At 26.5% G+C, this 14,392-nt stretch overlaps 1 protein-coding gene across 1 annotated transcript in view; it reads right to left on the bottom strand.

Annotated features, from left to right (window-relative positions):
* Positions 1 to 1,731: 1,731 nt before the first annotated feature.
* The window catches only part of LOC135925116 (uncharacterized), a 40,941-nt gene continuing 28,280 nt past the window's right edge, over positions 1,732 to 14,392 (bottom strand). The window contains exons 2-3 of the mRNA XM_065460300.1: positions 5,927 to 6,128; positions 1,732 to 2,063 (exon numbers count right to left, since the gene is read on the bottom strand). Of these exons, the coding sequence (XP_065316372.1) occupies positions 1,855 to 2,063; positions 5,927 to 6,128 (411 nt within the window). The 3' untranslated portion in view covers positions 1,732 to 1,854. The remainder of the gene's footprint in view (positions 2,064 to 5,926; positions 6,129 to 14,392) is intronic.

The raw sequence follows: 14,392 nt of genomic DNA, 5'->3' as shown, positions 1-14,392 counted from the left end.
ATATAAGGAGAAAGTAAAGGTGATCGCTAGTATGTTTGAATTTTAAACCTAGAGTAGTTTCTAGATAGTTCAATCGCTTAAATATTGATGAATCTACGATTGGGGATTTTAAAAAATAAATATTTTTATTCCCCTTATTGATACATCTTTATTTCAATTAAAGGAAAGATATATTAGTCACAATTTTATTTTAAACAGCTTTTATTTTGCCGGATGAGTCTGAATACACTTGAAACGCGAGAGGATATTGAGAAAATCTCAGAGTTTTATTCTGATGAATTATCATGATCGTATGATAAGTTACTTTGCGATATCAAATTTTGGTATACAAATTTTGACAGAATAGAGTACTCTTTGAGACCAAAAAATGCTTTGGAGGCCCTTTCCATGTGTAATTGCACTTTAGATTCTCTGCCTAATATCAAAACATTGCTTTTTATTTTAGTTACCTTACCGATTAGCACCTGCACTAATGAAAGGTCTTCAAATATGAAAAGGTGAAGCCTATTTAAGAAATAGCACCAATGGATTCGTAATATTAAATATTTATAAGGAGATAAAAATTTGCTTTTAGATAAATTAGCCAAATCTCAGAGAAAAGTAGACCTCTCTTTATAAATTCAAATCATAAAATTGTTATATGATTATAATATGTTCTTAGTTGTAAAATTTTTATAATCAAAACGTAATTATAATGAATTCTTAGTCATAATATTTATATATTATACTATTTTTTTTTAAATAAAAATATTGCATTTGCAATAAGAAGTGATCTATATAGGACCTAATTTTTTAAGCCCGACCCGGCTCGAAATTATTTTAAAAACTTTATGAATCAATCTTGGCTACGCCACTGATAAAATCTATTTAATTTAAAATATTTATAAAATTAAATAATTGAATAAATTTTAAAAATAATTTGTTTGAGTTATTGTGTAAAAAAAATTTAAGCACATATATTGTGATTTATGAAATTGGGGTAGATATGATTTAAGTAAGATGAAATCTTGATACGTCATTGAGAAGGGGATTAGTTTTAGGGGGTAATTCGCCTTAGTAGTTTAGGAGTTTAGGGGTTCCTGATTTTACAAGATCCATCAGATCTTATATTTTTACAGATAATTCTTGAGACTAAAATACTTAGCCATCACACATTTATAATATACTTAAATACTCCCTAAATTACAATATTCTCTTCATCAATATGCTGCCTTTTACCAGACCATTAATGGGATTATATTCAAGTTCAATTCATTATATATACATTCATCGAAAATACATGTTCGGTAAGATATTTCGCAGAAAAATTTCAAGAAAGACATGATATACTTTATCATTTTTTATTTAATCTTATCGGTTTTCTACTGTGAAAAAAAATCTAATTATATTATGAGTAGACTGATAAATTTTAAATGAATTTGTTAACAATTAAATTGAATACACATTATATATATACTATTTTCAATAATGTTCAAATTATTTAAGATAATTAATTTAGAAATAAATTAACTTTATACACCTATAACCTTCATATTATAAAGTTTCCCCACTATTTGAGTTTTTTTGGTTCTATTGTTTCTTGCTTTTATCGTTTTAAATTTCTGGAATCTTTGGAAATGTTATAGAGCTATTTATACTCTATAGGTAATTAGATCCCTCGATATAATAGTAAATATACATACTATAACATTTTTTTATTTATATATTGTTAATCACAGAAATGGGTGTATATAAAGCATTAAATAGATAAATTGGTCAGTCTGCCAAATTTAATTATATAATAATTCGATATAAGTATGCAATCATTCTTTTTAAAATAATTTTAAATAAGGCAGAGACGATCATAAGCGAATATCATATATTTTTGCAACCAGCAAAAGAATTACAAAAAGGTTTTTTAATCTTTTCTACCATAAGTGGATAATTTAAAGAATATTCATCTTTATTTTTTATTCCTCTATCATTCGACAATAAGCTTTTCCATTTATTTCCTGCGTTCAAAGATTGAAGACCTATAATTTTTTTGGTGTCATATTGCATGTTAGCGCGATTACACAAAACACCTTCATTATTTATATACGTTTATAAAAAAATGTTTATAAAGTATAAATATGTTATATGTTATATGTAATTTATATAAAAATATAATTTATTTTTTTAAAAACCAGGAAAAAAATACACATAGTGAAAGAAAATTAATGGTTACCGATTAGAGCCCTTGCAGATTTAATTTTTTTCGACCCGAGCCTGGGCCAAAAGTTTAATCAATTTTTAAGCACGAGTATGGTACATTTTTATTTTAGGTCCAAGTCCGGCCCGAAAATAAATTAAAAGCAATGTTATAAAGTCAAATGTGATATAGTAATTATCAATTTATTTAATAAAACATGAGAAAAAATTATTTTTTGTTATTTTTTAGAATTTTTTACCGAATCCGGCTTAATTTAAAAAATAATAACCCGTTTCCAGCTAAAAAATTTTGAAAAATTAAGGCCCGCGGGCGATTTGTAAGTTCTAGCACCGATACCAGTTTTACTGATACGGATACTCTGATTATGGGAATTATACCAATTATACCTGATGCTGGTCTAACTTATTCAATAATTTTCTATTTTTATTTAAATTTATTAATTTTTCGAAATACCAAATTATGTTTGTAATATCATTATTTTTTTACTTTTTTATGTTTATATAACCATTTTTAGTTATATAGAAATAAAAATGCAAAATTTAATAAATATTGATAATATCAAGTCCGCACGAACGTGTAATAAGGCGAGGAAGTTGCCTGGGGCAGCAAATTATACTATTTTAAGGACTGTCAAATTTTGCTTCTTAAAAGTAAAAAGCAAATCGTAATTTAAAAAAAATTATATTACATAAATTTTAATACTACTTAATTCAGTCATAAATTACAAATATTGCTTAATATTACTTAATTCAGTCATTTATTTCAAATTATTTATATTATTCTATAATATACTATAACTGTATAAATAATAATGTTGTAATTGTAACGAATATGTTCACATTGAACAGGTCATAATTTAAAAAGAAACATAAATTAACAGTGTTCTTATTATTTTACGAATTTTGAATGTGAATGTATTTTATAACGCTCATTTGTTAAAAAATTTATAATTTGTCAACTATTACCTAAAGATATTTACCAGTATGCTCATTTTTGACTACCGTTTACTTCTTCCCTTATTTGAAATGGTTATTTTATCATTAATTTTATTATTATATGCATCAGGTTATCATACTCGAATTACTTTGGATGAAGGTTTAACAAAACGAAATGGTAAAAAAAAAGCTATATAAAGAGATCGGTAGAAAAATAGAATTAAGAAGCTTCAATGACAAGAAACGATGAAAAAATTAAATGTTTATAATTTTCTGAAATAAAATTCTTAATCATTAAAAGAACGTGTTTTTAGAGTTATAAAATATGTTGTAACTAGGAAGCTCTCTACCTTATCATGCGAAAATAATGTAAAAAGATTATTAAACATTTATAGATAATTTAAAATCATATTTTATCGTTTTATAATTTTATACACTATTTTCTATATAAAAAATAAAAATATTGTGCCCAACGAATAACATTAAAGGAGCGGAAATACAGGAACGCCCTTATTAAAAATGAAGAGCGGGAGCTAGCTCCTTTTGGGGCTACGCTCCTTTAAATTAAGGCATAAATTAAATTATTTTTAAATATTAATAATGTTTTTAATTAAAATTCAATAAAAACGAAATTTTATTTTATTTAAATTTATCCATTAATAAATGTTGAGCCGAGTTTCATATTGGTTTTTCATCTAATCATTTTAAATATTAAATATCAAGTTTTTCATTTTTATATTGAAAATTTTTTGGAATCTTGTAAGTCATATTAATATTCATTTTATAGATATATAATAAAAAATAGTTTTAGATATTATGGATTTAGATATCATAGAAGAAGAAATCGAATTTCCATTTCCATCATACAAAAAATATTTTAAACTTCTAAAAGATGTTGATCCAAATGAACAAACAAATTTAAGGACAAAATGCCTTTTAAATAAAAGTAATTCACTTCCAAAAGTGAGCAGCTTCAATCTAAAAAAGCATTTAGAAGTAAATAACATTTCTTTTAAATACAAAATGATAACTATATTTTTTTTATTTTGGAATAATTTTTTTTTAAATGGTTATAATTATTTTTGGGCAATTCATTATAGTTGAGCCTGGGTTGTTAGATATGATGCTTTTTTAAATATATTTTAATATTTATTTTAATATTCTCATTACTTGTTCAACCTTCTTTTTTATACGTGAATTAAAAAATATCTTAATAAAATGCAATACCCGCTTCCCTCTAGTGCTCCTGTGGAGCGCTTATTTAGTATTGCAAAACAGATCATAGGGGAGAGGCGTGAATGTTTGTTAGATTCTATTTAATATAAATAAAACCTTTTGATAAAAAATATGATTTTGTTTCTTGTACCTTCTAAAAAAATGAAAATCAAAGGAGCGGTTATGGAGTGGTGCTTTATTACTTGGAGTGGCGCTCCATTACTTGGAGCGGGAGCTAGCTCCTTTTAAAAATGTAGTAGAGGGAGCTAGCTCCTTTTGAGTAGGTAGGAGCGGAAGCAGGAGCTAGCTACTTTTAAAAAGGAGTGTTAACAACTCTGTAAGATAGTACAGATCTGATGAATGCATTTACAAATTTGAACACGTTCCTTTTTATGTAAATGGATGTTGAACCGAAAGATTTTAATTTTTGTTACTGATTTTCTCAGATTTTTTTTTAAAATCGAAAATGTATTTCTCAGAAGAAATAATTTGCCTAGGAGTTTTTTTCTTCTTAACCCTGCGTTCACAGTTAGCGCGAATTTGAGGTGAAGTATACAAAATATGATATAAATATAATAATTTTACATTCATTTTTGGGATGTCGCTTCTTTCGGGAGGTATATTATTTTTTTATGTTTATTTTTTCAATTTAAATATATCTTTTTTGAAGCATTTAATTTAAAAATTATTTAGGATTTTTTAAAATATTTTTTTTCTAAATATGACCTTTATTTTAAATTCTATTTATAAATAATAAAATTAGATAAATATAGAAAATAATATGTGAAGGAATGAAATATTGTATATATTTAACAATTTAATAATCGATTGTTTCGAAAATAATATTCAAGAAGATATTCATGATCATGAATAATATCATGATCCCCATGTCTTTTATATTACCTTTAGATCCCGTCATGTCTTTCCACTTTTTAGGTGTGAGTGGATCTGGGATCAACACAATTTGTCAAGTAATTGACCCGATAGTAGAAATAATTTGTTCGTTCTAGTCAATTATAAATATATTAAATATTTATAAATAAAATATGTCTAAAACTTGGAAGTGATAATATTTTTATTTAATAAATACCGGTTCAATCAAAAGATATCTTTTACAACCTTTTCTAAAAATAATTACTTTAAAAAAATTCTTTTTTAAATATATATTTAGTAAAAATAAAAATTAATCAATCATAAAAACAACCAATCCCTTACTAATATTTAAAAAAAATAATATACACTCAAAAGAACGACAACCATTTTTAGTTATTATTATTTTATTATTGATAATAAGTGTTGTTTAAAATATATAAAATAAGGTAATATATTATTAGCGACTAGATTCGCACACTAATTTTTTGAAAAATATTTAATTTGAGGTGAGTGCATGATTGTATTTTTTTTTCATTTCGTAGGTGCTTTTTCCAGGATGATATATTTTGAGAGGGATTTCCTTCCGGGAATTATATTATGGGGCTAATACGGTAATTTTTGTATAATAAGGATCTGGAAGCGATGCTCTTTTTCCCAATATTCTTAAATACCAATAATATAATACCAGAGTAAAAAATTTAACATTTATCACCTTTCATAGTAATAGTTCTAGACCAAGGATATCTAAGAATTTTGGGGTAGTTGTAGCATAGATGGAATTCATATGATGGCCTTGTAGAGTCCAATTCTCTTTCAATAATCGGTGAATCAATGAGACTTTTACGTTTGTACAAAAATCCCGATAACTTTTTATTCGAAAAACTTCTTTTTAGTTGATTATCATAGCGATCCTCCTGGAAATTAAATAGTAAAATTTTAAGAACAAAAGAAAAAAAAAGGAAGTCCCTCCCCACCCAGATGACTTAAGCCACAAATCTAGAGATGATTGATAAAACAGTTAAAACATCTTTATAATGAAAAATATATAAAATTAATAGAATAGAGGAGACTGAGGAGCAAAGATAGTCGAGGTATATATATTCTAAGACGAACACTCAGAGTTTTTTTTATTTGATAACTAGATAGTTTTCATCCAAGTTCTAGGATTTTTTAATATTACAAATTAGAAAAATATTGATGGAAATACTAGCAATTTTGAATAAAACATTGGAGAAATAAATAACAGTTTTAAATTGCGGCTTTCAAAAAAACTCGTATCGAATTTTGCTTATCAAATATGTGCAATCTCATTAAAAAACTGTGCAAACATAAAAAAAATTGTACATTTCAACTAAAATATTGGTAAATAATTAATTCTCTCTTTTAATGGTAGCATTTTAGATGGTTGATATTTATTATATATGAAAAGATTGATGTTTCCGTATACAGTCTGTGACCTAGTTAGTTAGTGCGTTGAACACGAATCCGTTATACGTGGGATCGAATCCAGCAAGGGCTTGTTTTTAACTTAAGCCAACTTAGTGGTTCGTACTTGGGATGATGCAGCGTCTACATAAGCGGGAGGGGTAGGAACAGTTTGCATCCTTTTTTTGGGTGGGTAGGGGGTAGACTGCTTTAATGGGGGTAGGATAAATTTTTTGGGGGGTTATCTATTAAATTTTGAGATGAAATAGGACACAATTTATTGCTGTAAAAATTAATACTTTTATTATAGAGTTAATATAATACAATTATCGACCAAATCTATATATTGAAAACAATCATACACATTGTTTTCCAAATAATACTTTCTTATCAGCAAGCTCATAATGCCATAGTAATTAATTCATTGTAAATAATGGAGGTTTTAATTGAATTTATTATCTAAAAAATAAAATCTTTATATTCACAAAATATCGATAGTTGGTGGTAGAGATTGATTAACTTAAGTTGACCTTATAAATTCTCTGAAAAGAGTATCAATAGAATAATAAAAAGACACTGACGCCGGGGATGGTGGAATTTTTTTAGGCAAAGGTTTTTAAGGGGGTTTGCATCCAGTGAAAATCCTGTCATGTAGACGCTAGGATGATTTATAATTAATCGGACTCGACCACTTTATTCTGGCAAATATATGTTAGCGTCTTCCGGCAATGTGTTTTTTTACAATTTTTGAGCTCGTTTTAATAAATCGGGTTTTACCAGAAATATATTCTATCATGTTTGGAATAGGGGAATGTGCCATGAATGACATGTTTTTGCTTTTTTGAAAAAAAGGTATTAAAATTTGGGTTTACCCAAACATGTTTATATCAATGTGTAGCCTAATTATTAATTTTTAAAATAAAATTTGCATCAAAGCTCTATCTATTATTATGAGCTAGATAAGGATGAAAGTTGTTTTTCTGGCCAGTCAATACATACTATGTATTCAACTGGCCATAATATATTAGAATTTTATTATACTTGTAAAAAACCTATGTTAATATTTTCTACATTTTTTTTAGTTATATAAAAAATTAATTATACAATAATTTCATTAGTGTTAATATCTCAATTTATCAACATCAATTTAATGATAATATTATATATTAATATCATAATTTTTTTTTTGCTAAACATTTTTAAGTTTGTTCATCATTTGAAATTTCACCATATGTTGTTTTGCACGAGCTTTTCATTTCAATATGAATATGTGAATGTGCGAATTGTTGCCAATCAATACATGGCCAGACAATACTCACCTCTCATTCATTATAAACGCCTTTATATGTCTATTATATAAAACTTTTAAAGTCTAATTTTTTGTATGAATATTGCTAAATGCCTAAGAATAATATTTATATAAAATATCAGTAGTCTAATTTAGTAATTTTTTCATCAAACAAAAAAATGTGTAACGTGATTTTTCCAGAAAGAGGTACTAAAAACAGTTAATTTAAAATATTTTTTTATTGAGTAGTTCTATTCAAAAAATGAACTTAGGTAAGGTTTACATATCATAAATATACACATTTTTAGATAAAAGGTTTAAGGGGTGGTGGCCATTCTTCAAACATGGCCATTTATGGCATATTTCCCCTATCTATCTTATTGTAGACAATTTCGGTGTTAACCTTTGAGTCATTTATAATTTATATAAAAAATATATGAATAATCGAATAAAAATTATATTAAGTTAAAAAGTTAATGAAAAAATTGTCTGAAATTCATAGGGTAGGTATTCCAAACATGATATAATACATTTCTGGTAAAATCCGATTTTTAAATTTTAAAAAATGTAAGTTGAAATTATAACACATTGCCGGAAAAAACCCATTGACACTAACTTATATATTAAAAATGAAGTAAATCTTATTAATTTTGACAAAATTTGATCGTTGTTTAGCAAATCTGATAAATTTTGTCGATGTTTAGCAAATGATTTAAAGTGCACTTTCAATAGCATTTTAGATTTTATTTTTTCACTCACTCACTATAATAAATGTAATCTACTTTTCACCTTTTATAATTTTCCTTGAACATAATTTAATATTATTTTTAAAATTTTTAATAATCCGCTTTTTAAAAGATAAATATTAAAAATGTGGCTTCAATTTTTTTAACAATATGACTTAATCATTTCTATAATTTTCAAGGGATTTCCATGAATTTTCTTTTTTTAAATTTTGAGTTTTTTTATTGATTTTTTTGGAGGATTCTTTATCCAGGTTCGAAGTGTTTTTGTTTTATTATAGGAAATATTTCCCTTGAGTTTTTGTTACAGCTATATATTAGCTGTGTTTTCCAGGGATTATTTTCCCCCTAGATGGAAAAATGTTATTTGAGAGCTTTTGCAACAAGATTTTATGAGGATCGCCGGTAATTAATCCTTCATATAATATTTTTATAAAATTCAAGGGCTTTGGGTGCAAGTGAACTGGGTAATAAAAGAAAGGGTTCAAATTGTTATAAATATTGTTTTATGACCCCACCCCCTCCTCAAATACAATAAATTAATAATACATATTCAAATTATGTTAATTTATAACTAGGAGTATAAACTTAAACTTTGGAAATTAATCATAATATCATATTTAGTTAATTTAAAAAAATATATATTTATATATATATGGGTTTACACCAGTTGTATTATAGGACCTATAATAAATCATTCATGGGAATATAGAATAAACCCGATTTGATTTATTGCATTACTTAATTTTTAAATGATTGCTTAAAGTAATCATATAACAAACAACTGTAGAGGGGAGGATGGGGTACAGCGAACCATGGGGCACATGAATCCAATCCTATTCATAAAAAAACTAAATATATACACTAAAAATTTGCTATACGGGAACTTATTAAAATTTTATGCTCAAAAATATGTTTTTATGTAGAAATTGTAGAAAATAATTACTGTAAATTTCGTACGGAGTTTTATTTATAATATTAAACATCATATATAACTTTTTTAGTCATATAGTGTCCCTAACATATTATGATCTTTTGCTAACACATTGGCTTTTTGCAATATCATAGTGTCATTTTTCAAAAACATAGTCTCTTTTTTCAAAATGAAAGGGACATTTTGAAAGGAAAAGTGTTCCTTTTTAATCCCATAAGTGTCCTAACTTTATTTTTTAAGATTTTTTTTCAAAATGGTTAAATTTTAATAAATTTTGAGTATTTCTAATAAATTTTTTTTTTTTAATTTAAGATATTTAATTTTTGCATTTAGGATTTTCATATTTTTTATAATAAAAGGTATAATGTTGTGAGATCCCTCCCTATCATTATTGACCAGTTTTTACTAAGTGCTTTATTTAATAAAGATTTTTTTAACCTATTTTTGTGTAAGATTATGATGCCATTATTTATTCTACCTGTCTATATTGATCAGTTTTATAAAGTGATTTCTTTATAAAGTAGCACATAATTTTTATTTATAGATAGTTTGGACTTGCTTTTCCCCTATTGGAAATGCTTCTTATAGGTAGTGTTGTTAAACCGCTTGATTTGAGCCGATTTTTAAAAAAGAATAACTCAATATTTTAACTAGAAAAGTATTCCCCAAGCCTCGAGATTTCACTGATAGATGTCCAAGCCTTTGTATCATCTATAACCAAAATTTTCAGGCTTAGCAAAAAAGAAAAGTTCAAAATAAATCAAGAAGAGGAAAATATTTGAGATTCCATTTTGCTAGCGACACTTTATCATGCGACGCTTTAATCACGCCACACTTTAATCATGCGACACAACATGCGACACTTTATCACAACGCCACTTAATCTTTCAGTCATTTGAGAACTCGATACTTTATCATGTGACACTTATGCGACATTTTATTAAGCAATTTTATTGACTAATTTATCTTTTTTTCAAATTTATTTTTTATATGATTTTCTATAAAAAAATTTGAAATTTTTTTTGAATTAAGAACAATTATATAAAAGGTATAATTATTTAAAAATAAAACTTTATGATGAAAATCAAAAAATATATAAAAAAATAAGAAAATATGAATAAAAATCATTAAATATAATTATAAAAAAGTACAAAAGTAAAAATAATGTAGAGGCATAAATCGGTGAATGGACATACAATTAAATCTTTCCCTAAAATTTTAGGAAACACGATGCTTCATTGTTAAAGTTATTTAGAATGTAAGTGACATGTAAAATTCGCAGTTTCGGAGGATGTGTGACAGGATTTGTTGATTTGATTAAGCGAATGAGGTGCAAGGTTAATAAAATTGTTTCAATGCTGCGAGCTACTATAGGCGCATATACCTTCCATAATTAGTATGGGCATTGGTTATTTGCTTTGATAAAAGACTAATCGATATAAGGGATATTATAGTTAGGTCGGAAGGAGTCCTGATGCCCAATCCGTTAAATTTGATGCGAGGCTGGGTTCAAGTAGTTTCGTTAAATCGGAGATTAACAAGTTCTCAATTAAGTCCTTTATTCTATTTTCGTATATCTTGAGTGGAAAAGGGAATTTGAAAATGGATGTTTTATGAGTGCGTAAAGAATCCATATAATAAAGAATAAATTTTTATTAAGAAAAAGATGTGTGTTGGAAGAAGATTAAAGATGCCCAAATTAAGAATTATGTCAAGGATGGAGTGAAGAAAAGTGCACTTGCCTAATATCCTCTTACTAGGGATCCTATATTTGTTGGTTCATCTTGAGTCAATCTGAAATCAAGATTGAGCATTTAAATTTAATTATATGAATTTAGATTTTTCGGATTAAGCAGCTTCAATGGAAGTGTCCTTTCTCGATGTATGCTAACTGCTTTGCTAATTTCAAAGCTGGGACTACTCAAAATTCCGCTATTGATGTACATGGCTAAGTCCCAGTAAAGGTTCTTTAAAAGAAGAAGAGTGTCGATCAAAAAAATGCACTCATCAAAAAAGAAAAAACCTCATGCAGGCCCGTTGCCAGGAAGCTTCAGTTGTGATTCAGAAGCCAAGCTCCATATTCTAAAAAAACAAATACCGTAAATATTGAAGAAATTGCAAATGATTATAATTAAGTGTTTTTAAAAAATTAAATCCAGGTTTGGAGGGGGGGGGGGGGTTATCCTTCCTTGTCTACGCCACTGATGGCAACAAAAGATGCCTTCTTTGATTTGTCCAAATTTCATATAAAATAATAATTTTAAAATTTAATAAGATGTGCTAATATCTATATTTTATAAAATAAATTGATGTTATAAAAATTTTATATTTTGAGAGTCCCTCTTCAATTCGGGTGCATGTTAAGCCTCTGCTATAAACATGCATGAATATACTATTCCGGAAAAATCAGGTATGCTTCAAAATTTAAAAAAGCACCCTACAAATGAGTTAAGTTTAACAAATTTGCTAAAATACAAGATTTTCTAAACCTCAAAATTAAAAAAAGCATGCTATATATGTTTTACAAATTGCCAAGATTTGCGAATGACAATATAATTTTTTAAATATAATAAAAAGTTCTAAAAATATATTATCATTGTTAAAATTTTATTAAGTTACCCCTCATTTCTTCCTATTACACTTTTTGAAATAAAAACATATTTATTGGTTTACCAATTTCTAAACCATAATTTATTTTCGTAAATTAAAAATATATACGGTTAATTACATAATTGTTTGAAAAATGATATATCTCCAACTAATTAGTCTTATAATAACTAAGGTATTTGATAATATCCATATGTGATCTATAAATTATTTTTAAAATGTTAGACCTCGGATAACTCAGATTTCTTTTTAAAAAATTTTTTTACCTTGTTTTCACCATCATAAAACGATTTAATTGCAATAATTATATTCCTTATAGGAAAAATGAAATAATAATTTAAACTCTTATTATCATTCTATTAAAATATTTGATTTTGACAAATAGAAATAAGTATGTAAAAAACGCAGTGCCATCAGGGAAGCTCATTTTAAAACGAATCAGAAAATAGAAAAACCAAGGCATCGATACCACAAATTTTTTGGCTAGGTTTTTGATTCAGATTCAAAACCAGATGAAAATCGTGAATTCGCTTCGGTTTAATGTGGGCTATATGCTTGGCTCACTTTAGAACTGTAAATTAAATTTTTAAAATGTCAAACATATTTTAAATGATTGAAAGGTTTGAAATAATCACTTAATTTTTTAAAATCCTTAAAATTGCTATTTGTTAAGATAGCTCCTTTCAAGGAATGTCTATCTGAAAAAAATGTCTTAATTAGATGAAATATATTAAAAAATAAATAAAGATAACTGAAGTAAAGATTAGGATTAAAGGGAAAGATATAGATGTATATTTATTAAAGATTTGAAAGATAAGATGAAATTTAATCGTTTTTATTAATTACCTGTCAAATTTGAGAGGTCATGTGATTATAAATACACTAATAGAGTTTTTAATAAATCAGCTGTTGTAACAGTTACGAAACCATAATTTAAGAATATATATAATATTAATATTTTATTCAAACTAATGGGGCTAGAATAAATTTAGGGGGGGGGGGAGTTGGGGGGGGGGGGAGTTGGGGGGGGGGGGGGGGGGTGGGGTATAAAAAATTTTTAGGCCGGGCCGCTTCTATGAAAAATTTTGATTTTATATTATTGATTTTCTCGTTGTTATTTTTATTTTTTTTTGTTGATGTATCACGTTTTCAATAAAAAATCTTAATTTTACCGCGTTTACAATAAAAACAAAAATAAATATTAATATTAAAAAAATCTTAATTTTATCGTAATGTAACGTATTACTTTACGGACAAATTATATTATTGTTCCTTTCTTCTTACATCATTATAATATACATTACAGGCGCGTACGCAGGGATTTGGTCTGGAGGGAAGGGGGAGAAGGGGGGATAATAAATTTTTTTAAGAAATATTAGTGTTTTTTTTAAATATCAAGCATAAATTTATTAGGACTAATAACCATTTCTAATACACAATTTTAAATTAATGTGAATTATAAAAAAATTATATGTAAAGAATCACTTAATGACCCAAAATAGAAATTTGAATTTTTTGAGCCTTTAAAATTTATATATTAAGTATAAAAAATTTAAATGTTAGAAATATAAATTAATATACATAAAAAGTTTCTTAGGAATAATTGTATTTTGTAAGTTATATTTACAATGTAAAATCCAATCTTCGTTGGGATTTAATTTTTCAATTATCTCATCCTTGCTTGTCGTCAAATACCTATGAATATTCAAAAGATCCAAACGGACCTGCAGGCCAGGCCCCCGGGCCGGACTGTATTTTAATTTATTTAAATATACCCGGGCCAGGCCAGAAATTTTTTAAAAAAAACACCCTGGCTGGGCCTGAATTTTTTTAAAAAAACACTCAGGCCGGGCCTGAAAATTTTTTTTAAAAAAATATCCGGGCCGGTCTGTATATTTTAAAACGCCTATATTTTAAATCGTTATTATTAGCTATAAAAATCAAATATAAATATAATTTATTTTAAAAAGATCCGGGGCGGGCCTAAAAATTTTATTTAAAAAAAAGCTGGGTCGGGCCGGGCCTGAAAATTTTTTTAAAAAAAACTGGGTCGTAATTTAAAAAAAAACAAATGGTACCTCTGCAGGGCTCTGTTATTCTTTTTAAAAAAGAGAATGTTCTCTCGTTAGTTTATTAATGGGAAGAGTTGCTCACATATATAAACCCTTTTAATACATTGGG

This window comes from Gordionus sp. m RMFG-2023, chromosome 2 (assembly GCF_954871325.1).
Source record: "Gordionus sp. m RMFG-2023 chromosome 2, tfGorSpeb1-WG-v2, whole genome shotgun sequence".
NCBI classification, from domain to species: domain Eukaryota; kingdom Metazoa; phylum Nematomorpha; class Gordioida; order Chordodea; family Parachordodidae; genus Gordionus; species Gordionus sp. m RMFG-2023.
The sequence above is the reverse complement of the archived record's forward strand: the minus strand, read 5'-3'. Positions and strand labels throughout refer to the sequence as shown.